Consider the following 26,564-nt stretch of genomic DNA (forward strand, 5'->3'; position numbering starts at 1 on the left):
GAGACTAATGTAATCTGGTTTAGGACGAGACTAATGTAATCTGGTTTAGGATTAGACTAATGTAATCTGGTTTAGGACGAGACTAATGTAACCTGGTTTAGGACGAGACTAATGTAATCTGGTTTAGGACGAGACTAATGTAATCTGGTTTAGGATACGGCAAATGTAATCTGGTTTAGGATGAGATTAATGTAATCTGGTTTAGGACTAGATTAATGTAATCTGGTTTAGGACGAGACTAATGTAATCTGGTTTAGGACGAGACTAATGTAATCTGGTTTAGGACGAGACTAATGTAATCTGGTTTAGGACGAGACTAATGTAATCTGGTTTAGGATACGGCAAATGTAATCTGGCTTAGGATGAGATTAATGTAATCTGGTTTAGGACGAGACAAATGTAATCTGGTTTAGGACGAGACTAATGTAATCTGGTTTAGGACGAGACTAATGTAATCTGGTTTAGGACGAGACTAATGTAATCTGGTTTAGGACGAGACTAATGTAATCTGGTTTAGGACGAGACTATTGTAATCTGGTTTAGGACGAGGCTAATGTAATCTGGTTTAGGACGAGACTAATGTAATCTGGTTTAGGACGAGACTAATGTAATCTGGTTTAGGACGAGACTAATGTAATCTGGTTTAGGATACAGCTAATGTAATCTGGTTTAGGATGAGACTAATGTAATCTGGTTTAGGACGAGACTAATGTAATCTGGTTTAGGATACGGCAAATGTAATCTGGCTTAGGATGAGATTAATGTTATCTGGTTTAGGACTAGATTAATGTAATCTGGTTTAGGACGAGACTAATGTAATCTGGTTTAGGACAAGACTAATGTAATCTGGTTTAGGACGAGACTAATGTAATCTGGTTTAGGACGAGACTAATGTAATCTGGTTTAGGATACAGCTAATGTAATCTGGTTTAGGATGAGACTAATGTAATCTGGTTTAGGATGAGACTAATGTAATCTGGTTTAGGATGAGACTAATGTAATCTGGTTTAGGATGAGATTAATGTAATCTGGTTTAGGACGAGACTAATGTAATCTGGTTTAGGACAAGACTATTGTAATCTGGTTTAGGACGAGACTAATGTAATCTGGTTTAGGATGAGACTATTGTAATCTGGTTTAGGACGAGACTAATTTAATCTTGTTTAGGACGAGACTAATGTAATCTGGTTTAGGACGAGACTAATGTAATCTGGTTTAGGACGGGATAAATGTAATCTGGTTTAGGATTAGACTAATGTAATCTGGTTTAGGACGAGACTAATGTAACCTGGTTTAGGACGAGACTAATGTAATCTGGTTTAGGACGAGACTAATGTAATCTGGTTTAGGATACGGCAAATGTAATCTGGTTTAGGATGAGATTAATGTAATCTGGTTTAGGACTAGATTAATGTAATCTGGTTTAGGACGAGACTAATGTAATCTGGTTTAGGATTAGACTAATGTAATCTGGTTTAGGCCGAGACTAATGTAATCTGGTTTACAATGAGACTAATGTAATCTGGTTTAGGACGAGACTAATGTAATCTGGTTTAGGACGAGACTAATGTAATCTGGTTTAGGATACGGCAAATGTAATCTGGCTTAGGATGAGATTAATGTAATCTGGTTTAGAACGAGACTAATGTAATCTGGTTTAGGACGAGACTAATGTAATCTGGTTTAGGACGAGACTAATGTAATCTGGTTTAGGACGAGACTATTGTAATCTGGTTTAGGACGAGGCTAATGTAATCTGGTTTAGGACGAGACTAATGTAATCTGGTTTAGGATGAGACTAATGTAATCTGGTTTAGGATACAGCTAATGTAATCTGGTTTACGATGAGACTAATGTAATCTGGTTTAGGACGAGACTAATGTAATCTGGTTTAGGACGAGACAAATGTAATCTGGTTTAGGACGGGACTATTGTAATCTGGTTTAGGACGAGACTAATGTAATCTGGTTTAGGACGAGACTAATGTAATCTGGTTTAGGACGAGACTAATGTAATCTGGTTTAGGACGAGACTATTGTAATCTGGTTTAGGACGAGACTAATGTAATCTGGTTTAGGATACAGCTAATGTAATCTGGTTTAGGATGAGACTAATGTAATCTGGTTTAGGACGAGACTAATGTAATCTGGTTTAGGATGAGGCTAATGTAATCTGGTTTAGGATGAGACTAATGTAATCTGGTTTAGGATACAGCTAATGTAATCTGGTTTACGATGAGACTAATGTAATCTGGTTTAAAATTAGATTAATGTAATCTGGTTTAGGACGAGACTAATGTAATCTGGTTTAGGACGAGACAAATGTAATCTGGTTTAGGACGGGACTATTGTAATCTGGTTTAGGACGAGACTAATGTAATCTGGTTTAGGACGAGACTAATGTAATCTGGTTTAGGACGAGACTAATGTAATCTGGTTTAGGAATAGACTAATATAATCTGGTTTAGGACGAGACTAATGTAATCTGGTTTAGGACGAGACTAATGTAATCTGGTTTAGGACGAGACTAATGTAATCTGGTTTAGGATACGGCAAATGTAATCTGACTTAGGATGAGATTAATGTAATCTGGTTTAGGACTAGATTAATGTAATCTGGTTTAGGACGAGACTAATGTAATCTGGTTTAGGACAAGACTAATGTAATCTGGTTTAGGACGAGACTAATGTAACCTGGTTTAGGACGAGACTAATGTAATCTGGTTTAGGATACAGCTAATGTAATCTGGTTTAGGATGAGACTAATGTAATCTGGTTTAGGATGAGACTAATGTAATCTGGTTTAGGATGAGATTAATGTAATCTGGTTTAGGACGAGACTAATGTAATCTGGTTTAGGACGAGACTATTGTAATCTGGTTTAAGACGAGACTAATGTAATCTGGTTTAGGACGAGACTAATGTAATCTGGTTTAGGACGAGACTAATGTAATCTGGTTTAGGACGAGACTAATGTAATCTGGTTTAGGATACAGCTAATGTAATCTGGTTTAGGATGAGACTAATGTAATCTGGTTTAGGATGAGACTAATGTAATCTGGTTTAGGATGAGATTAATGTAATCTGGTTTAGGACGAGACTAATGTAATCTGGTTTAGGACAAGACTAATGTAATCTGGTTTAGGACGAGACTAATGTAATCTGGTTTAGGACGAGACTAATGTAATCTGGTTTAGGACGAGACTAATGTAATCTGGTTTAGGATACAGCTAATGTAATCTGGTTTAGGATGAGACTAATGTAATCTGGTTTAGGATGAGACTATTGTAATCTGGTTTAGGACGAGACTAATGTAATCTGGTTTAGGACGAGACTAATGTAATCTGGTTTAGGACGAGACTATTGTAATCTGGTTTAGGACGAGACTAATTTAATCTTGTTTAGGACGAGACTAATTTAATCTTGTTTAGGACGAGACTAATGTAATCTGGTTTAGGACGAGACTAATGTAATCTGGTTTAGGACGAGACTAATGTAATCTGGTTTAGGATTAGACTAATTTAATCTGGTTTAGGACGAGACTAATGTAACCTGGTTTAGGACGAGACTAATGTAATCTGGTTTAGGACGAGACTAATGTAATCTGGTTTAGGACGAGACTAATGTAATCTTGTTTAGGACGAGACTAATGTAATCTGGTTTAGGATACAGCTAATGTAATCTGGTTTAGGATGAGACTAATGTAATCTGGTTTAGGATGAGACTAATGTAATCTGGTTTAGGATGAGATTAATGTAATCTGGTTTAGGACGAGACTAATGTAATCTGGTTTAGGACAAGACTAATGTAATCTGGTTTAGGACGAGACTAATGTAATCTGGTTTAGGACGAGACTAATGTAATCTGGTTTAGGATACAGCTAATGTAATCTGGTTTAGGATGAGACTAATGTAATCTGGTTTAGGACGAGACTATTGTAATCTGGTTTAGGACGAGACTAATGTAATCTGGTTTAGGACGAGACTAATGTAATCTGGTTTAGGACGAGACTATTGTAATCTGGTTTAGGACGAGACTAATTTAATCTTGTTTAGGACGAGACTAATTTAATCTTGTTTAGGACGAGACTAATGTAATCTGGTTTAGGACGAGACTAATGTAATCTGGTTTAGGACGAGACTAATGTAATCTGGTTTAGGATTAGACTAATTTAATCTGGTTTAGGACGAGACTAATGTAACCTGGTTTAGGACGAGACTAATGTAATCTGGTTTAGGACGAGACTAATGTAATCTGGTTTAGGATACGGCAAATGTAATCTGGTTTAGGATGAGATTAATGTAATCTGGTTTAGGACTAGAATAATGTAATCTGGTTTAGGACGAGACTAATATAATCTGGTTTAGGATTAGACTAATGTAATCTGGTTTAGGCCGAGACTAATGTAATCTGGTTTGCAATGAGACTAATGTAATCTGGTTTAGGACGAGACTAATGCAATCTGGTTTAGGACGAGACTAATGTAATCTGGTTTAGGACGAGACTAATGTAATCTGGTTCAGGACGAGACTAATGTAATCTGGTTTAGGATACGGCAAATGTAATCTGGCTTAGGATGAGATTAATGTAATCTGGTTTAGGACGAGACTAATGTAATCTGGTTTAGGACGAGACTAATGTAATCTGGTTTAGGACGAGACTAATGTAATCTGGTTTAGGACGAGACTAATGTAATCTGGTTTAGGACGAGACTATTGTAATCTGGTTTAGGACGAGGCTAATGTAATCTGGTTTAGGACGAGACTAATGTAATCTGGTTTAGGACGAGACTAATGTAATCTGGTTTAGGACGAGACTAATGTAATCTTGTTTAGGATACAGCTAATGTAATCTGGTTTAGGATGAGACTAATGTAATCTGGTTTAGGACGAGACTAATGTAATCTGGTTTAGGATACGGCAAATGTAATCTGGCTTAGGATGAGATTAATGTAATCTGGTTTAGGACTAGATTAATGTAATCTGGTTTAGGACGAGACTAATGTAATCTGGTTTAGGACAAGACTAATGTAATCTGGTTTAGGACGAGACTAATGTAATCTGGTTTAGGACGAGACTAATGTAATCTGGTTTAGGATACAGCTAATGTAATCTGGTTTAGGATGAGACTAATGTAATCTGGTTTAGGATGAGATTAATGTAATCTGGTTTAGGACGAGACTAATGTAATCTGGTTTAGGACGAGACTAATGTAATCTGGTTTAGGACGAGACTATTGTAATCTGGTTTAGGACGAGACTAATGTAATCTGGTTTAGGACGAGACTAATGTAATCTGGTTTAGGACGAGACTATTGTAATCTGGTTTAGGACGGGACTAATTTAATCTTGTTTAGGACGAGACTAATGTAATCAAGTTTAGGACGAGACTAATGTAATCTGGTTTAGGACGAGACTAATGTAATCTGGTTTAGGATTAGACTAATGTAATCTGGTTTAGGACGAGACTAATGTAACCTGGTTTAGGACGGGACTAATGTAATCTGGTTTAGGACGAGACTAATGTAATCTGGTTTAGGATACGGCAAATGTAATCTGGTTTAGGATGAGATTAATGTAATCTGGTTTAGGACTAGATTAATGTAATCTGGTTTAGGACGAGACTAATGTAATCTGGTTTAGGACGAGACTAATGTAATCTGGTTTAGGACGAGACTAATGTAATCTGGTTTAGGACGAGACTAATGTAATCTGGTTTAGGACGAGACTAATGTAATCTGGTTTAGGACGAGACTAATGTAATCTGGTTTAGGACGAGACTAATGTAATCTGGTTTAGGACGAGACTAATGTAATCTGGTTTAGGATACAGCTAATGTAATCTGGTTTAGGATGAGACTAATGTAATCTGGTTTAGGACGAGACTAATGTAATCTGGTTTAGGATACGGCAAATGTAATCTGGCTTAGGATGAGATTAATGTAATCTGGTTTAGGACTAGATTAATGTAATCTGGTTTAGGACGAGACTAATGTAATCTGGTTTAGGACAAGACTAATGTAATCTGGTTTAGGACGAGACTAATGTAATCTGGTTTAGGACGAGACTAATGTAATCTGGTTTAGGATACAGCTAATGTAATCTGGTTTAGGATGAGACTAATGTAATCTGGTTTAGGATGAGATTAATGTAATCTGGTTTAGGACGAGACTAATGTAATCTGGTTTAGGACGAGACTATTGTAATCTGGTTTAGGACGAGACTAATGTAATCTGGTTTAGGACGAGACTAATGTAATCTGGTTTAGGACGAGACTATTGTAATCTGGTTTAGGACGAGACTAATTTAATCTTGTTTAGGACGAGACTAATTTAATCTTGTTTAGGACGAGACTAATGTAATCTGGTTTAGGACGAGACTAATGTAATCTGGTTTAGGACGAGACTAATGTAATCTGGTTTAGGATTAGACTAATTTAATCTGGTTTAGGACGAGACTAATGTAACCTGGTTTAGGACGAGACTAATGTAATCTGGTTTAGGATGAGACTAATGTAATCTGGTTTAGGATACGGCAAATGTAATCTGGTTTAGGATGAGATTAATGTAATCTGGTTTAGGACTAGATTAATGTAATCTGGTTTAGGACGAGACTAATATAATCTGGTTTAGGATTAGACTAATGTAATCTGGTTTAGGCCGAGACTAATGTAATCTGGTTTACAATGAGACTAATGTAATCTGGTTTAGGACGAGACTAATGTAATCTGGTTTAGGACGAGACTAATGTAATCTGGTTTAGGACGAGACTAATGTAATCTGGTTTAGGACGAGACTAATGTAATCTGGTTTAGGATATGGCAAATGTAATCTGGCTTAGGATGAGATTAATGTAATCTGGTTTAGGACGAGACTAATGTAATCTGGTTTAGGACGAGACTAATGTAATCTGGTTTAGGACGAGACTAATGTAATCTGGTTTAGGACGAGACTATTGTAATCTGGTTTAGGACGAGGCTAATGTAATCTGGTTTAGGACGAGACTAATGTAATCTGGTTTAGGACGAGACTAATGTAATCTGGTTTAGGACGAGACTAATGTAATCTGGTTTAGGATACAGCTAATGTAATCTGGTTTAGGATGAGACTAATGTAATCTGGTTTAGGACGAGACTAATGTAATCTGGTTTAGGATACGGCAAATGTAATCTGGCTTAGGATGAGATTAATGTAATCTGGTTTAGGACTAGATTAATGTAATCTGGTTTAGGACGAGACTAATGTAATCTGGTTTAGGACAAGACTAATGTAATCTGGTTTAGGACGAGACTAATGTAATCTGGTTTAGGACGAGACTAATGTAATCTGGTTTAGGATACAGCTAATGTAATCTGGTTTAGGATGAGACTAATGTAATCTGGTTTAGGATGAGACTAATGTAATCTGGTTTAGGATGAGATTAATGTAATCTGGTTTAGGACGAGACTAATGTAATCTGGTTTAGGACGAGACTATTGTAATCTGGTTTAGGACGAGACTAATGTAATCTGGTTTAGGACGAGACTAATGTAATCTGGTTTAGGACGAGACTATTGTAATCTGGTTTAGGACGGGACTAATTTAATCTTGTTTAGGACGAGACTAATGTAATCAAGTTTAGGACGAGACTAATGTAATCTGGTTTAGGACGAGACTAATGTAATCTGGTTTAGGATTAGACTAATGTAATCTGGTTTAGGACGAGACTAATGTAACCTGGTTTAGGACGAGACTAATGTAATCTGGTTTAGGACGAGACTAATGTAATCTGGTTTAGGATACGGCAGATGTAATCTGGTTTAGGATGAGATTAATGTAATCTGGTTTAGGACTAGATTAATGTAATCTGGTTTAGGACGAGACTAATGTAATCTGGTTTAGGACGAGACTAATGTAATCTGGTTTAGGACGAGACTAATGTAATCTGGTTTAGGACGAGACTAATGTAATCTGGTTTAGGACGAGACTAATGTAATCTGGTTTAGGACGAGACTAATGTAATCTGGTTTAGGACGAGACTAATGTAATCTGGTTTAGGACGAGACTAATGTAATCTGGTTTAGGACGAGACTAATGTAATCTGGTTTAGGACGAGACTAATGTAATCTGGTTTAGGATACAGCTAATGTAATCTGGTTTAGGATGAGACTAATGTAATCTGGTTTAGGACGAGACTAATGTAATCTGGTTTAGGATACGGCAAATGTAATCTGGCTTAGGATGAGATTAATGTAATCTGGTTTAGGACTAGATTAATGTAATCTGGTTTAGGACGAGACTAATGTAATCTGGTTTAGGACAAGACTAATGTAATCTGGTTTAGGACGAGACTAATGTAATCTGGTTTAGGACGAGACTAATGTAATCTGGTTTAGGATACAGCTAATGTAATCTGGTTTAGGATGAGACTAATGTAATCTGGTTTAGGATGAGACTAATGTAATCTGGTTTAGGATGAGATTAATGTAATCTGGTTTAGGACGAGACTAATGTAATCTGGTTTAGGACGAGACTATTGTAATCTGGTTTAGGACGAGACTAATGTAATCTGGTTTAGGACGAGACTAATGTAATCTGGTTTAGGACGAGACTATTGTAATCTGGTTTAGGACGAGACTAATTTAATCTTGTTTAGGACGAGACTAATGTAATCTGGTTTAGGACGAGACTAATGTAATCTGGTTTAGGACGAGACTAATGTAATCTGGTTTAGGACGAGACTAATGTAATCTTGTTTAGGACGAGACTAATGTAATCTGGTTTAGGATACAGCTAATGTAATCTGGTTTAGGATGAGACTAATGTAATCTGGTTTAGGATGAGACTAATGTAATCTGGTTTAGGATGAGATTAATGTAATCTGGTTTAGGACGAGACTAATGTAATCTGGTTTAGGACAAGACTAATGTAATCTGGTTTAGGACGAGACTAATGTAATCTGGTTTAGGACGAGACTAATGTAATCTGGTTTAGGATACAGCTAATGTAATCTGGTTTAGGATGAGACTAATGTAATCTGGTTTAGGACGAGACTATTGTAATCTGGTTTAGGACGAGACTAATGTAATCTGGTTTAGGACGAGACTAATGTAATCTGGTTTAGGACGAGACTATTGTAATCTGGTTTAGGACGAGACTAATTTAATCTTGTTTAGGACGAGACTAATTTAATCTTGTTTAGGACGAGACTAATGTAATCTGGTTTAGGACGAGACTAATGTAATCTGGTTTAGGACGAGACTAATGTAATCTGGTTTAGGATTAGACTAATTTAATCTGGTTTAGGACGAGACTAATGTAACCTGGTTTAGGACGAGACTAATGTAATCTGGTTTAGGACGAGACTAATGTAATCTGGTTTAGGATACGGCAAATGTAATCTGGTTTAGGATGAGATTAATGTAATCTGGTTTAGGACTAGAATAATGTAATCTGGTTTAGGACGAGACTAATATAATCTGGTTTAGGATTAGACTAATGTAATCTGGTTTAGGCCGAGACTAATGTAATCTGGTTTGCAATGAGACTAATGTAATCTGGTTTAGGACGAGACTAATGCAATCTGGTTTAGGACGAGACTAATGTAATCTGGTTTAGGACGAGACTAATGTAATCTGGTTCAGGACGAGACTAATGTAATCTGGTTTAGGATACGGCAAATGTAATCTGGCTTAGGATGAGATTAATGTAATCTGGTTTAGGACGAGACTAATGTAATCTGGTTTAGGACGAGACTAATGTAATCTGGTTTAGGACGAGACTAATGTAATCTGGTTTAGGACGAGACTAATGTAATCTGGTTTAGGACGAGACTATTGTAATCTGGTTTAGGACGAGGCTAATGTAATCTGGTTTAGGACGAGACTAATGTAATCTGGTTTAGGACGAGACTAATGTAATCTGGTTTAGGACGAGACTAATGTAATCTTGTTTAGGATACAGCTAATGTAATCTGGTTTAGGATGAGACTAATGTAATCTGGTTTAGGACGAGACTAATGTAATCTGGTTTAGGATACGGCAAATGTAATCTGGCTTAGGATGAGATTAATGTAATCTGGTTTAGGACTAGATTAATGTAATCTGGTTTAGGACGAGACTAATGTAATCTGGTTTAGGACAAGACTAATGTAATCTGGTTTAGGACGAGACTAATGTAATCTGGTTTAGGACGAGACTAATGTAATCTGGTTTAGGATACAGCTAATGTAATCTGGTTTAGGATGAGACTAATGTAATCTGGTTTAGGATGAGATTAATGTAATCTGGTTTAGGACGAGACTAATGTAATCTGGTTTAGGACGAGACTAATGTAATCTGGTTTAGGACGAGACTATTGTAATCTGGTTTAGGACGAGACTAATGTAATCTGGTTTAGGACGAGACTAATGTAATCTGGTTTAGGACGAGACTATTGTAATCTGGTTTAGGACGGGACTAATTTAATCTTGTTTAGGACGAGACTAATGTAATCAAGTTTAGGACGAGACTAATGTAATCTGGTTTAGGACGAGACTAATGTAATCTGGTTTAGGATTAGACTAATGTAATCTGGTTTAGGACGAGACTAATGTAACCTGGTTTAGGACGGGACTAATGTAATCTGGTTTAGGACGAGACTAATGTAATCTGGTTTAGGATACGGCAAATGTAATCTGGTTTAGGATGAGATTAATGTAATCTGGTTTAGGACTAGATTAATGTAATCTGGTTTAGGACGAGACTAATGTAATCTGGTTTAGGACGAGACTAATGTAATCTGGTTTAGGACGAGACTAATGTAATCTGGTTTAGGACGAGACTAATGTAATCTGGTTTAGGACGAGACTAATGTAATCTGGTTTAGGACGAGACTAATGTAATCTGGTTTAGGACGAGACTAATGTAATCTGGTTTAGGACGAGACTAATGTAATCTGGTTTAGGATACAGCTAATGTAATCTGGTTTAGGATGAGACTAATGTAATCTGGTTTAGGACGAGACTAATGTAATCTGGTTTAGGATACGGCAAATGTAATCTGGCTTAGGATGAGATTAATGTAATCTGGTTTAGGACTAGATTAATGTAATCTGGTTTAGGACGAGACTAATGTAATCTGGTTTAGGACAAGACTAATGTAATCTGGTTTAGGACGAGACTAATGTAATCTGGTTTAGGACGAGACTAATGTAATCTGGTTTAGGATACAGCTAATGTAATCTGGTTTAGGATGAGACTAATGTAATCTGGTTTAGGATGAGATTAATGTAATCTGGTTTAGGACGAGACTAATGTAATCTGGTTTAGGACGAGACTATTGTAATCTGGTTTAGGACGAGACTAATGTAATCTGGTTTAGGACGAGACTAATGTAATCTGGTTTAGGACGAGACTATTGTAATCTGGTTTAGGACGAGACTAATTTAATCTTGTTTAGGACGAGACTAATTTAATCTTGTTTAGGACGAGACTAATGTAATCTGGTTTAGGACGAGACTAATGTAATCTGGTTTAGGACGAGACTAATGTAATCTGGTTTAGGATTAGACTAATTTAATCTGGTTTAGGACGAGACTAATGTAACCTGGTTTAGGACGAGACTAATGTAATCTGGTTTAGGATGAGACTAATGTAATCTGGTTTAGGATACGGCAAATGTAATCTGGTTTAGGATGAGATTAATGTAATCTGGTTTAGGACTAGATTAATGTAATCTGGTTTAGGACGAGACTAATATAATCTGGTTTAGGATTAGACTAATGTAATCTGGTTTAGGCCGAGACTAATGTAATCTGGTTTACAATGAGACTAATGTAATCTGGTTTAGGACGAGACTAATGTAATCTGGTTTAGGACGAGACTAATGTAATCTGGTTTAGGACGAGACTAATGTAATCTGGTTTAGGACGAGACTAATGTAATCTGGTTTAGGATATGGCAAATGTAATCTGGCTTAGGATGAGATTAATGTAATCTGGTTTAGGACGAGACTAATGTAATCTGGTTTAGGACGAGACTAATGTAATCTGGTTTAGGACGAGACTAATGTAATCTGGTTTAGGACGAGACTATTGTAATCTGGTTTAGGACGAGGCTAATGTAATCTGGTTTAGGACGAGACTAATGTAATCTGGTTTAGGACGAGACTAATGTAATCTGGTTTAGGACGAGACTAATGTAATCTGGTTTAGGATACAGCTAATGTAATCTGGTTTAGGATGAGACTAATGTAATCTGGTTTAGGACGAGACTAATGTAATCTGGTTTAGGATACGGCAAATGTAATCTGGCTTAGGATGAGATTAATGTAATCTGGTTTAGGACTAGATTAATGTAATCTGGTTTAGGACGAGACTAATGTAATCTGGTTTAGGACAAGACTAATGTAATCTGGTTTAGGACGAGACTAATGTAATCTGGTTTAGGACGAGACTAATGTAATCTGGTTTAGGATACAGCTAATGTAATCTGGTTTAGGATGAGACTAATGTAATCTGGTTTAGGATGAGACTAATGTAATCTGGTTTAGGATGAGATTAATGTAATCTGGTTTAGGACGAGACTAATGTAATCTGGTTTAGGACGAGACTATTGTAATCTGGTTTAGGACGAGACTAATGTAATCTGGTTTAGGACGAGACTAATGTAATCTGGTTTAGGACGAGACTATTGTAATCTGGTTTAGGACGGGACTAATTTAATCTTGTTTAGGACGAGACTAATGTAATCAAGTTTAGGACGAGACTAATGTAATCTGGTTTAGGACGAGACTAATGTAATCTGGTTTAGGATTAGACTAATGTAATCTGGTTTAGGACGAGACTAATGTAACCTGGTTTAGGACGAGACTAATGTAATCTGGTTTAGGACGAGACTAATGTAATCTGGTTTAGGATACGGCAGATGTAATCTGGTTTAGGATGAGATTAATGTAATCTGGTTTAGGACTAGATTAATGTAATCTGGTTTAGGACGAGACTAATGTAATCTGGTTTAGGACGAGACTAATGTAATCTGGTTTAGGACGAGACTAATGTAATCTGGTTTAGGACGAGACTAATGTAATCTGGTTTAGGACGAGACTAATGTAATCTGGTTTAGGACGAGACTAATGTAATCTGGTTTAGGACGAGACTAATGTAATCTGGTTTAGGACGAGACTAATGTAATCTGGTTTAGGACGAGACTAATGTAATCTGGTTTAGGACGAGACTAATGTAATCTGGTTTAGGATACAGCTAATGTAATCTGGTTTAGGATGAGACTAATGTAATCTGGTTTAGGACGAGACTAATGTAATCTGGTTTAGGATACGGCAAATGTAATCTGGCTTAGGATGAGATTAATGTAATCTGGTTTAGGACTAGATTAATGTAATCTGGTTTAGGACGAGACTAATGTAATCTGGTTTAGGACAAGACTAATGTAATCTGGTTTAGGACGAGACTAATGTAATCTGGTTTAGGACGAGACTAATGTAATCTGGTTTAGGATACAGCTAATGTAATCTGGTTTAGGATGAGACTAATGTAATCTGGTTTAGGATGAGACTAATGTAATCTGGTTTAGGATGAGATTAATGTAATCTGGTTTAGGACGAGACTAATGTAATCTGGTTTAGGACGAGACTATTGTAATCTGGTTTAGGACGAGACTAATGTAATCTGGTTTAGGACGAGACTAATGTAATCTGGTTTAGGACGAGACTATTGTAATCTGGTTTAGGACGAGACTAATTTAATCTTGTTTAGGACGAGACTAATGTAATCTGGTTTAGGACGAGACTAATGTAATCTGGTTTAGGACGAGACTAATGTAATCTGGTTTAGGATTAGACTAATGTAATCTGGTTTAGGACGAGACTAATGTAACCTGGTTTAGGACGAGACTAATGTAATCTGGTTTAGGACGAGACTAATGTAATCTGGTTTAGGATACGGCAAATGTAATCTGGTTTAGGATGAGATTAATGTAATCTGGTTTAGGACTAGATTAATGTAATCTGGTTTAGGACGAGACTAATGTAATCTGGTTTAGGACGAGACTAATGTAATCTGGTTTAGGACGAGACTAATGTAATCTGGTTTAGGATACGGCAAATGTAATCTGGTTTAGGATGAGATTAATGTAATCTGGTTTAGGACGAGACTAATGTAATCTGGTTTAGGACGAGACTAATGTAATCTGGTTTAGGACGAGACTAATGTAATCTGGTTTAGGACGAGACTATTGTAATCTGGTTTAGGACGAGGCTAATGTAATCTGGTTTAGGACGAGACTAATGTAATCTGGTTTAGGACGAGACTAATGTAATCTGGTTTAGGACGAGACTAATGTAATCTGGTTTAGGATACAGCTAATGTAATCTGGTTTAGGATGAGACTAATGTAATCTGGTTTAGGACGAGACTAATGTAATCTGGTTTAGGATACGGCAAATGTAATCTGGCTTAGGATGAGATTAATGTAATCTGGTTTAGGACTAGATTAATGTAATCTGGTTTAGGACGAGACTAATGTAATCTGGTTTAGGACAAGATTAATGTAATCTGGTTTAGGACGAGACTAATGTAATCTGGTTTAGGACGAGACTAATGTAATCTGGTTTAGGATACAGCTAATGTAATCTGGTTTAGGATGAGACTAATGTAATCTGGTTTAGGATGAGACTAATGTAATCTGGTTTAGGATGAGATTAATGTAATCTGGTTTAGGACGAGACTAATGTAATCTGGTTTAGGACGAGACTATTGTAATCTGGTTTAGGACGAGACTAATGTAATCTGGTTTAGGACGAGACTAATGTAATCTGGTTTAGGACGAGACTATTGTAATCTGGTTTAGGACTAGACTAATTTAATCTTGTTTAGGACGAGACTAATGTAATCTGGTTTAGGACGAGACTAATGTAATCTGGTTTAGGACGGGACTAATGTAATCTGGTTTAGGATTAGACTAATGTAATCTGGTTTAGGACGAGACTAATGTAACCTGGTTTAGGACGAGACTAATGTAATCTGGTTTAGGACGAGACTATTGTAATCTGGTTTAGGATACGGCAAATGTAATCTGGTTTAGGATGAGATTAATGTAATCTGGTTTAGGACTAGATTAATGTAATCTGGTTTAGGACGAGACTAATGTAATCTGGTTTAGGATTAGACTAATGTAATCTGGTTTAGGCCGAGACTAATGTAATCTGGTTTACAATGAGACTAATGTAATCTGGTTTAGGACGAGACTAATGTAATCTGGTTTAGGACGAGACTAATGTAATCTGGTTTAGGACGAGACTAATGTAATCTGGTTTAGGATACGGCAAATGTAATCTGGCTTAGGATGAGATTAATGTAGTCTGGTTTAGAACGAGACTAATGTAATCTGGTTTAGGACGAGACTAATGTAATCTGGTTTAGGACGAGACTAATGTAATCTGGTTTAGGACGAGACTAATGTAATCTGGTTTAGGACGAGACTATTGTAATCTGGTTTAGGATGAGGCTAATGTAATCTGGTTTAGGACGAGACTAATGTAATCTGGTTTAGGACGAGACTAATGTAATCTGGTTTAGGACGAGACTAATGTAATCTGGTTTAGGATACAGCTAATGTAATCTGGTTTAGGATGAGACTAATGTAATCTGGTTTAGGATGAGACTAATGTAATCTGGTTTAGGATGAGATTAATGTAATCTGGTTTAGGATGAGATTAATGTAATCTGGTTTAGGACGAGACTAATGTAATCTGGTTTAGGACGAGACTAATGTACCGTAAATCCTCTAATACAGGCCCGGGCCTGTATTTGACTCAAGCTCATCAAGCTCCAGGCCTTTATTAGGAGGGCCAGTATTAGAGGCAGGCCTCTATTTCTATTTGAGCAAAATGAACTAATGGTTTGCTGGAGTTTTTGACAATTAAAAGTGCGCCCACATTTTCAAAGTTAAACACATTTCTTTTAACAACGGTAGTTCTTGCTTCAGCCATCTCCCCCCTCCCCCTGCGCATCAGCCGCAAACTCACTGATGCGCCTGCAGCCTCTCGGAGTTCCTGCTGCTCTAAACATTAAAATAATTATTTCATTTTCTGTTCCTCACTTCTGATGACCTTCAATGGTGTCTGTTTGTTGCAACCACCAGGTACAAAAACTAACTTGTTTTTATTTGACTATTTCTCTGTCCTGCCTGTTTATTATCTTCCTGCATCTCCTCTCAATCCTAAAGAAAAACTGCTGCCTGGGTTCATATATATTCACCTTATGAGTTACCTTTGAACTGCAGTTCTAAAGGATCTACCGACCGCAAAAACAGCGGAGCGCTTGCTGTTTGGCGGCCGTATCAGTGATCAGTGCGTCGGAGGACAAGGTGATGCCCGCAGCGCCCCGCTCCACAGCATGCAGCGAAACGCATCAGGTGCAAATAAAAGACAGAAAACATTAAAGGAAATGAACCGACATGAACGATCGCGTGTTAAATTAGTTTTTGAGGTGGCGACACCTGATTGTTACTGTGACCGTGCTCAGGAGGCAGATCTACCGACCGAGAAAACAGCGGAGCGCTCCCTGCTTGCCGGCCGCATCAGTGATCTGAGCGTCGGAGGACAAGTTGATGCGCCCCGCTCCACAGCAGCGAAACACATCAGGCGCAAATAAAAGACAGAAAACATTAAAGGAAATGAACCGACATGAACGATCGCGTGTCAGTACCTACGGTCTGGCACAGCGTATTGCTGATCACAGAGAATGTGATCATACGATAATTCAATAGGGAGCGTGGTTTCACAGACGCGGAAGTGATAGCGTCGGTGAAACGCCGGCTGCTCTAGGAAACCCCCGAGCGTTCGAGCGTCAACGAAGTGACACGGAAATGCCGGGCTTTCCAGAAGTAAGTAAGATAACTTACTATGAGCTGATAGTTCGTTGGATTGATTGGTAGGTTGGAAACTCTGATCATGAAACTGAAGAAACGATGACTGAGCTGTAAAGGCGACTTCCGTTTATAGCCGCGGTTTGTGACGTAGGTGCGACGTGAAGGGAATCCCCGCGAGGGGCATGCTGGGAGTCCCTACTTCACAGATTTTCACCTATCGCGGCCAGGTCTGGAACGCATCTACCGCGATAAATGAGGGATTACTGTAGTTCATACACCCCCTACTGCTGCTCTCCAGAGTGTTCTGCAGCATAATCAGCACGTTCTCTTTGAACTTGATAGTGTAATGACCTGGCTGGGGTTGTAAGCCAGGTGCATTCTGGGTATTGTATTATATGTGTTTCCTATCGTTCTGCTAGTTCCTATGTGCTGATTTGCGTGTTGTGTGAGTGTTATGTAAGCCACAGGGAAGGTGATGTGTGTTCTGTGGAGCGGGTTGAATTAGCATGGTTAACTGACACCGTGACTCTGTGTGGTAGGAGCGTGATAGAGGATCGTGTCTGAAGCGTTACAAAGCTTGAAGAAAAAGCCTAATAAAGGTCTGCGTGAACCCCTACTGCCTCCTGCTGGTTGATTTGGGGACTATAACCCTGCCGCTGGGACGCTCGTACTTGCTTGTTACCACATTCCATCCGGCCACAATAAGAGACCGGCCATTATTTACCTCCGCTGACTCCGACACCGGCCAAAATTGGAGACCCGGCCTTTAAATGAATACCGGCCTGTATTAGAGGATTTACGGTAATCTGGTTTAGGACGAGACTAATGTAATCTGGTTTAGGACGAGACTAATGTAATCTGGTTTAGGACGAGACTATTGTAATCTGGTTTAGGACGAGACTAATTTAATCTGGTTTAGGACGAGACTAATGTAATCTGGTTTAGGACGAGACTAATGTAATCTGGTTTAGAATTAGACTAATGTAATCTGGTTTAGGACGAGACTAATGTAATCTGGTTTAGGACGAGACTAATGTAATCTGGTTTAGGACGAGACTAATGTAATCTGGTTTAGGATACGGCAAATGTAATCTGGTTTAGGATGAGATTAATGTAATCTGGTTTAGGACTAGATTAATGTAATCTGGTTTAGGACGAGACTAATGTAATCTGGTTTAGGACGAGACTAATGTAATCTGGTTTAGGACGAGACTAATGTAATCTGGTTTAGGACGAGACTAATGTAATCTGGTTTAGGATGAGACTAATGTAATCTGGTTTAGGACGAGACTAATGTAATCTGGTTTAGGACGAGACTAATGTAATCTGGTTTAGGACGAGACTATTGTAATCTGGTTTAGGACTAGACTAATTTAATCTGGTTTAGGACGAGACTAATGTAATCTGGTTTAGGACGAGACTAATGTAATCTGGTTTAGAATTAGACTAATGTAATCTGGTTTAGGACGAGACTAATGTAATCTGGTTTAGGACGAGACTAATGTAATCTGGTTTAGGACGAGACTAATGTAATCTGGTTTAGGATACGGCAAATGTAATCTGGTTTAGGATGAGATTAATGTAATCTGGTTTAGGACTAGATTAATGTAATCTGGTTTAGGACGAGACTAATGTAATCTGGTTTAGGACGAGACTAATGTAATCTGGTTTAGGACGAGACTAATGTAATCTGGTTTAGGACGAGACTAATGTAATCTGGTTTAGGACGAGACTAATGTAATCTGGTTTAGGATGAGACTAATGTAATCTGGTTTAGGACGAGACTAATGTAATCTGGTTTAGGATACGGCTAACGTAATCTGGTTTAGGATACGGCTAATGTAATCTGGTTTAGGACGAGACTAATGTAATCTGGTTTAGGACGAGACTAATGTAATCTGGTTTAGGATACGGCTAACGTAATCTGGTTTAGGATACGGCTAATGTAATCTGGTTTACGATGAGACTAATGTAATCTGGTTTAGGATGAGACTAATGTAATCTGGTTTAGGACTAGACTAATGTAATCTGGTTTACGATGAGACTAATGTAATCTGGTTTACGATGAGACTAATGTAATCTGGTTTAGGACGAGATTAATGTAATCTGGTTTAGGACGAGACTAATGTAATCTGGTTTAGGACGAGACTAATGTAATCTGGTTTAGGATGAGACTAATGTAATCTGGTCTAGGACGAGACTAATGTAATCTGGTCTAGGACGAGACTAATGTAATCTGGTCTAGGACGAGACTAATGTAATCTTGTTTAGGATGAGACTAATGTAATCTGGTTTAGGATACAGCTAATGTAATCTGGTTTAGGACGAGACTAATGTAATCTGGTTTAGGACGAGACTAATGTAATCTGGTTTAGGATGAGGCTAATGTAATCTGGTTTAGGACGAGACTAATATAATCTGGATTAGGATGAGGCTAATGTAATCTGGTTTAGGACGAGACTAATGTAATCTGGTTTAGGACGAGACTAATGTAATCTGGCTTAGGACGAGACTAATGTAATCTGGTTTAGGACGAGACTAATGTAATCTGGTTTAGGATACGGCTAACGTAATCTGGTTTAGGATGAGACTAATGTAATCTGGTTTAGGATGAGACTAATGTAATCTGGTTTACGATGAGACTAATGTAATCTGGTTTAGGACGAGACTAATGTAATCTGGTTTAGGACGAGACTAATGTAATCTGGTTTAGGACGAGACTAATGTAATCTGGTTTAGGATATGGCTAACGTAATCTGGTTTAGGATACGGCTAATGTAATCTGGTTTACGATGAGACTAATGTAATCTGGTTTAGGATGAGACTAATGTAATCTGGTTTAGGACGAGACTAATATAATCTGGTTTAGGACGAGACTGATGTAATCTGGTTTAGGACGAGACTAATGTAATCTGGTTTAGGATACGGCTAACGTAATCTGGTTTAGGATACGGCTAATGTAATCTGGTTTAGGATGAGACTAATGTAATCTGGTTTAGGATGAGACTAATGTAATCTGGTTTAGGATACGGCTAACGTAATCTGGTTTAGGATACGGCTAACGTAATCTGGTTTAGGACGAGACTAATGTAATCTGGTTTAGGACGAGACTAATGTAATCTGGTTTAGGATGAGGCTAATGTAATCTGGTTTAGGACGAGACTAATATAATCTGGATTAGGATGAGGCTAATGTAATCTGGTTTAGGACGAGACTAATGTAATCTGGTTTAGGACGAGACTAATGTAATCTGGTTTAGGACGAGACTAATGTAATCTGGTTTAGGACGAGACTAATGTAATCTGGTTTAGGATAAGGCTAACGTAATCTGGTTTAGGATGATACTAATGTAATCTGGTTTACGATGAGACTAATGTAATCTGGTTTACGATGAGACTAATGTAATCTGGTTTAGGACGAGACTAATGTAATCTGGTTTAGGACGAGACTAATGTAATCTGGTTTAGGACGAGACTAATGTAATCTGGTTTAGGACGAGACTAATTTAATCTTGTTTAGGACGAGACTAATGTAATCTGGTTTAGGACGAGACTAATGTAATCTGGTTTAGGACGAGACTAATGTAATCTGGTTTAGGACGAGACTAATGTAATCTGGTCTAGGATGAGACTAATGTAATCTGGTCTAGGACGAGACTAATATAATCTGGTCTAGGACGAGACTAATGTAATCTGGATTAGGATGAGGCTAATGTAATCTGGTTTAGGACGAGACTAATGTAATCTGGTTTAGGACGAGACTAATGTAATCTGGTTTAGGAAGAGACTAATGTAATCTGGTTTAGGACGAAACTAATGTAATCTGGTTTAGGATACGGCTAACGTAATCTGGTTTAGGATGAGACTAATGTAATCTGGTTTAGGATGAGACTAATGTAATCTGGTTTACGATGAGACTAATGTAATCTGGTTTAGGACGAGACTAATGTAATCTGGTTTAGGACGAGACTAATGTAATCTGGTTTAGGACGAGACTAATGTAATCTGGTTTAGGATACGGCTAATGTAATCTGGTTTACGATGAGACTAATGTAATCTGGTTTACGATGAGACTAATGTAATCTGGTTTACGATGAGACTAATGTAATCTGGTTTAGGACGAGACTAATGTAATCTGGTTTACGATGAGACTAATGTAATCTGGTTTAGGATGTGGCTAATGTAATCTGGTTTAGGACGAGACTAATGTAATCTGGATTAGAATACAACAAACTCCTAATATTTTACATTAAAATCCAGTTAGTTCACCAAGCATATTAAGCTGCAGCTCAGAAATGTTCCTTCTAGAAGGAAACTTGGGACCGACTCACAAGCCCAAACAGAATTTCACAGTTTGAAGTATTGAGTGAGAAACATTTTCTGACTGATAAAAATTGATTTCCTCGTTCTGTCACAAAGAATGATGAGCGCACGTTGATGAAGCGGTTTGAAGTACTTACAGTTGATGCTAACATTGATCCTCCGAACCACACAGCATATCTCTGCATATGATGAGTGATGACCTGCACATCGATTGGTTTGGGCTGTGGAGGAAGGAAGAAGGGAAAAACACAGCAATCAGACTCTGGGAGGAACGCTCCATGAGTCAGAATCCAGTCAGCTTAATGGATTTGGAGTCTAAAAAGGTAATAACTGCTTTGTTAGTGATGGACAAACATCTGGTTTGTTTCTTTAGGCTGAAACATTTCCCGCTTCAGCGGATTTCTGCGGGATGACTTTGCCAAAATCCATTCCAAGCATTTTCCCTAAACCTTTCAAGGCGAGTTCTCGAATCAGAGCCTTCCTTTGATTTGCACACATGAAGAGAACATTTACACTTTGAATGATTAGATTATTCCTTGGATCATAAATGACCCTAGCTAATAATTCCAAAAACATTTTCTGGAGTTTGAAGCACCCATGAAACCTCGAGGTTCTGACCTTGAGTTTGCCTCCACTCAGCTCCTCGCTGAGCTTCAGCCGAGCGTCCACGGTCCTCTTCAGGTCCCTCTGCAGCCGGCGCCCAAAGTCCCTGAACATGGTGGAACCTCCGGACAGAACCACGTTCTGAGGACAGAAACACACGACACCAGCCCAAGACGATGGTTCATTAGTCTGGGAATTCTGAAGGCAATTCGTCCTCATGTAGGAAACTAAAAGTCTGAATTGTTGATGTTTTATTAATCTGCTGAATAAAAAGGAACTTTTTGGTGAAAAGATTTTTTAATCATAAAAATACAGAATTCAGAAAAAATAGGATAATAATCCAGAAGCTGGATTAGTGATGTGAGATTGTGACGACTCCAGCTGTAGATGGCTCTGGAGCGGCGCATTACCTTGTAGAGGGGACGGCGGACATCGATGGGACAGTTCTGAATGACCTCGTCCACCACCTCGGAGATGGGCTGGGTGAAATCTGGGTTTGCAAACTGGGAAGAAATAAAACCCATCAGAGACAAGGTAAGAGAAGACTTAATATTCAATAATCTGCTGAGAGTGGAGGGCAGCAGACCAACCTCAGGGTGGAAGAAGATCTCGGGCCCCAGGAAGCGCTCGTAGCCCACGTCGATGGTGAACTCCTTCTTGCTGACGGAGTTGATGCCCGTGTACTGTTTGATCCACTTGGAGCCATCGGTGTCGTACTTACTGAACTCTTTGACTAAATCTGGACAGACGTAGCTGAAGCGTTCCTGGGGGGGAGGGGGGACAGAGACGTTTAAATCCTCGATCCTCTTCTCTGGGGGGGGCAATTATTTCTGTTGTATCTACTTTTGAGTTTTCAGCCATTTTAAAGAGATAAAAAAACTGAATCTAAAAGGTTAATTTCTTCTCAACAATGAGGAGCTTTTAGGTTTAACAAAGTTTTTATTTGATGTTTTTGGGGCTAAAGACTGAAACAATCCCAGCTTTAAGCCTGCTGTCAGCATGTGGACTCAGAGCTCCACCTGGTGGCTAAAGGAGGAACAGCAGCTCAGATCCTGATTCAGGCCTAGTCCAACACTCGAACGCTCCTCTGTCAAGTGCACTTGGAGGAAGTGCACAGTAAGGCTTTGAGAGCATGGTACACAAGCGTGTAAATAATTTCTGAATTGGGACATGGAGCATTGGGTCATCGACAGCAACGCATGCCAGGATGCTGGTCGCTGTGCTACTTTTTAAAGGTATTGGCCAGACTCGGCATTAAAATTGTAGAAATTCAGTATAACTACAATTTACCATCTATATAAACATGTACTGGGTTCAGTTTTTAATTTTGTTAAGGACTTTTGTCATAAATCATTACAGAAAATCCAAATCCTCTCCTCCAGACAGTGAAGAACTGTGTTTCGCATTCGTCGCTCCAGCATGTATAACAAGCTAGCTGCTGATGCTAGTATTGAGAATAACGGTATTTTGTTTACTTTCATGCTCCTAATTATTACATAAAATTGCGTTTACAACTGCAGCAAAAGGTCTGAGCCATGTGTCCGTGTCCTACACGCATTTTTAAATAACAGGTCTGATCTAAAATAATAACCTACATCTATAAATCCATCTAGAACCGCACCGCTACTTCTGGACTCTCGACGAGTCCCGTTAGCATGACTGCAGCAACACTGCTAACCGTGTTAGCTTCGATGAGAAAAAAACAAGTCATTTGGGAAAGCTACGACACACACAGATATAATCTAAAAGATGATCCCCATATCAACAATAGATCTTCCGTGGACCAGTAGAACCTCCGTGCCATCCTGGATTAGTGCAAACGAGTCAAACTAAGGAGTTACTCCAGCATCAGGAAGATTTATTCTGGTGACATTTAGTTATAGATTTTCTGGAGTTATATCAATAAATGCATGGAGCTGTAAAACTGGCAGCACACATATCTGTAGATTACTGAACTATATTGGGACACATGATGGAGCTAAGACCAGCGGAGAACTCGTCAGCTTAGAGCTCCCAGTGGAGCACAGAAATGAAATGTTTAAGAAAGTAAACAAACTACCGATTTTGGTTCTGAAGATGAACAGAATCCACCTCGATGTTCAAATCGGATCGCAGGTCTTCTGAGTCAAACGGTCTAAAACATGTCTGCACCTCCGGTAGTGATATCCAGCTGGCGGGGTCGGAGTTCGGTTGAACGTCTACGGTAATCCAATATCTGTTCTTGTCATTGTATCCCAAAGAAAAACCTAATCTGACCGACTAGCAGAGGCTTCAGAAGCTTCACCTGACTGATGACACATTGTTCTCTGCTATAACGCTAACGCAGAAACACCGGAGTCAGGCGTTGTTTACTACAGCCCAGCGCTTAGACCGGAAGTTAGTTTCTGTTTTTCCCTCGCCGGTCACAAACATCAGATTTTCTTACAATTCCAGACGTCAAAATCCAAAAACATGTTTCATCTGAGGTTTTAATACACATTTACACATGCTATTCAAAGGAATTTTGCCTCTGGCCGATATCTTTAAAAAATGTTTATTAACAAAAAAAAAACTATTATGTGAAATTTATTTAGTCATTGCTGCTTTGTCTAAAACTTTAAGAGCATCAATGAATCATCCTAAAATAAACTAATTATATTAGAAAACACATTTTTTCTGAAAAGGCACTTGACCCTTTTCTCACGCAGCAATGGATTGTGGGTAATACCCTGCATCCAAGTCCGCATTGTTGCAGACTTGGGTGGATCAAGGATGCAAAAAGGGGTGTGGTCAACTTCAGCACTTGGGAATTGGAACACCCTACGCACTTGCACCCCTGGCCGTGATCACGCAAGTGTGGAAGTGTGAGCGTTGGGATCGGACCGTAGTCATTTGTGTTTATATGCCCCCTCCTGAGGTGGAGGACATACCTTCACTGCCTTGGCCGTCTCCAGCGACTGCTCGGGGGGGATGCCCACCTCCCGCTCCCTGAGCAGCTGCTGGGTGAAATAGGTGATGTCTCGTCCTGCGATGGGGATGTGTTTTATACAGCTGCCGATCACATAACCCTCAGCCTGGAAGGAGAGGGGGGCGAGTTTAATCTGCACTGATGCTTCATGAAGCAGCAGCACACACACACACACACACACACACTCACACAGATGTGCCCACTCACCACAGGGATCACGTGTGTGACGCCGTCTCCACTGTCGATGACAGTACCTGTGAGTGTCCGTTCTCCCACCTGTCGGGACGTCCAGGAGGCGGCAAGAGCCAGCACGGCCTGCCACACACACACACACACACACACACTCACAATGTTTCACGTGCATCCTCAGACAGGTGAGTGTGAACAGGTGTGACTCTGACCTGCACTGCGATGTACAGACCCGGTACGTTGAAGGACTCAAACATGATCTCTGCCGTGTACTCTCGGTTCTCCGGTGTGTTCAGAGGAGGCTCCGTCTGCAAAAGCAGAACCAGTCAGTCCAAACGGGACCGGTTTCAGGTTGACTAAGGTCTGACATCATAACTTCAATCATAAAGCCTGTGACATCACACCAGTGACTCGGGCAGCAGGAGTCTCACACTGGTTTAGATAGGACCTAAAGAGTCCAGCATTACCAGGAGGAAGTAGTGGTCCTCGGGTTCGGCCCGGAGGTACTTAAAGATGATTTGTTCCATGAAGCGCTCCATCAGGTCCCAGTCCTCCACAATCCCATGGCGGATCGGCCACTGGAGCAAAAGCAAGTAAAACATGAGAAATCTTCTAGTTCTGCTAACTAAATCAACACCTCCCATCGAAAACACTCTTCTGTTCACCCTTCCTCCATCTAAGGTCGGAATGAGGAGGTAACATTTCCCTCCTGGAAAACCTCCACAGGGAGGTCATGAGGAAAAATCCCAATCACATTCCTGAACCACCTCAGTGGACTCTTACGGATGAGGAGCAGCAGCTCTCCTCATCACAACTCTTAAGCCTGGTTTATGCTTCTCCGTCAGCTCCGCAAGGGACAGACACGCACGGATTGACGGAAGCGTTTTGCTCTCATACTTCTCCGTCTCCTGGAGAGTGTTGCAAAGCAATTCCCCGGCAGGACAACAGAGGGTGTAGCGCTGTTCTGTGGTATCCTGTCATGTATCGGTCCAAGATAGTGTGTTTATATTGTGTTTTTTGTGTATAAAAGAGACTTTTAACACGGACATATTTGTCTCTCATTCTCCCACCTCTTCATGCGCTCCCCACCTCTAAACCCACGTTTCCTGTCATTTCCGTCCACAAATAAAATGCTTGCTGTGCATCTTTTCCCTCCTCCAGTCACGGGAGAATTAAACGTTCATATTTGTAGAGTTTTTTCGTGAGGTATTCTTCAAGCTTCTCCGTGTCTGCCGCTAGTTATCCCCGGCTCTCTTTGCAATGGCGGCGCTGTAAACAACAGCGGCGTCCTGACCAATCACAAGCTTGCGTAATCCGTCTCGTTCGACGGATGTTTAAAAAAGTGGGCTCGACTCCGTACGTACTTGCGTGCCTGCCGGAGCCCTACGCAAGGATGGATAATGGTGTTGCGTGCCTCCGCACTGACGCAGACAGAGAAGCATAAATCTGGCTTAAGTCTGAAGCTGGCCACTCTGAGGAGAAGGAGCCTTTCAGCCACTTCGGTCCAGGACTGGAAACAACCACAGAATTCCATAAAAGTACCTGCAGAATTCCTCATCAATAACCACGGAATGTGAGTCTGCTGTTAAGGCTCATAAACCATCATCACCACAAGAAGCAGTTTGAAGCTGATTTGAGACTAGCTGTTCGCAGATCAAACCTGA

At 39.4% G+C, this 26,564-nt stretch overlaps 1 protein-coding gene across 1 annotated transcript in view; it reads right to left on the reverse strand.

The window, feature by feature from the left end:
• The window catches only part of LOC107382736 (actin-related protein 3-B), a 46,432-nt gene that overhangs the window by 14,851 nt on the left and 5,017 nt on the right, over positions 1-26,564 (reverse strand). The window contains exons 4-11 of the mRNA XM_054751282.2: positions 25,368-25,478; positions 25,113-25,208; positions 24,919-25,026; positions 24,674-24,817; positions 22,355-22,528; positions 22,175-22,267; positions 21,780-21,905; positions 21,299-21,382 (exon numbers count right to left, since the gene is read on the reverse strand). Coding sequence (XP_054607257.1) covers positions 21,299-21,382; positions 21,780-21,905; positions 22,175-22,267; positions 22,355-22,528; positions 24,674-24,817; positions 24,919-25,026; positions 25,113-25,208; positions 25,368-25,478 — 936 coding nt within the window. The remainder of the gene's footprint in view (positions 1-21,298; positions 21,383-21,779; positions 21,906-22,174; positions 22,268-22,354; positions 22,529-24,673; positions 24,818-24,918; positions 25,027-25,112; positions 25,209-25,367; positions 25,479-26,564) is intronic.

Source organism: Nothobranchius furzeri, chromosome 7 (assembly GCF_043380555.1).
Source record: "Nothobranchius furzeri strain GRZ-AD chromosome 7, NfurGRZ-RIMD1, whole genome shotgun sequence".
NCBI lineage: Eukaryota > Metazoa > Chordata > Actinopteri > Cyprinodontiformes > Nothobranchiidae > Nothobranchius > Nothobranchius furzeri.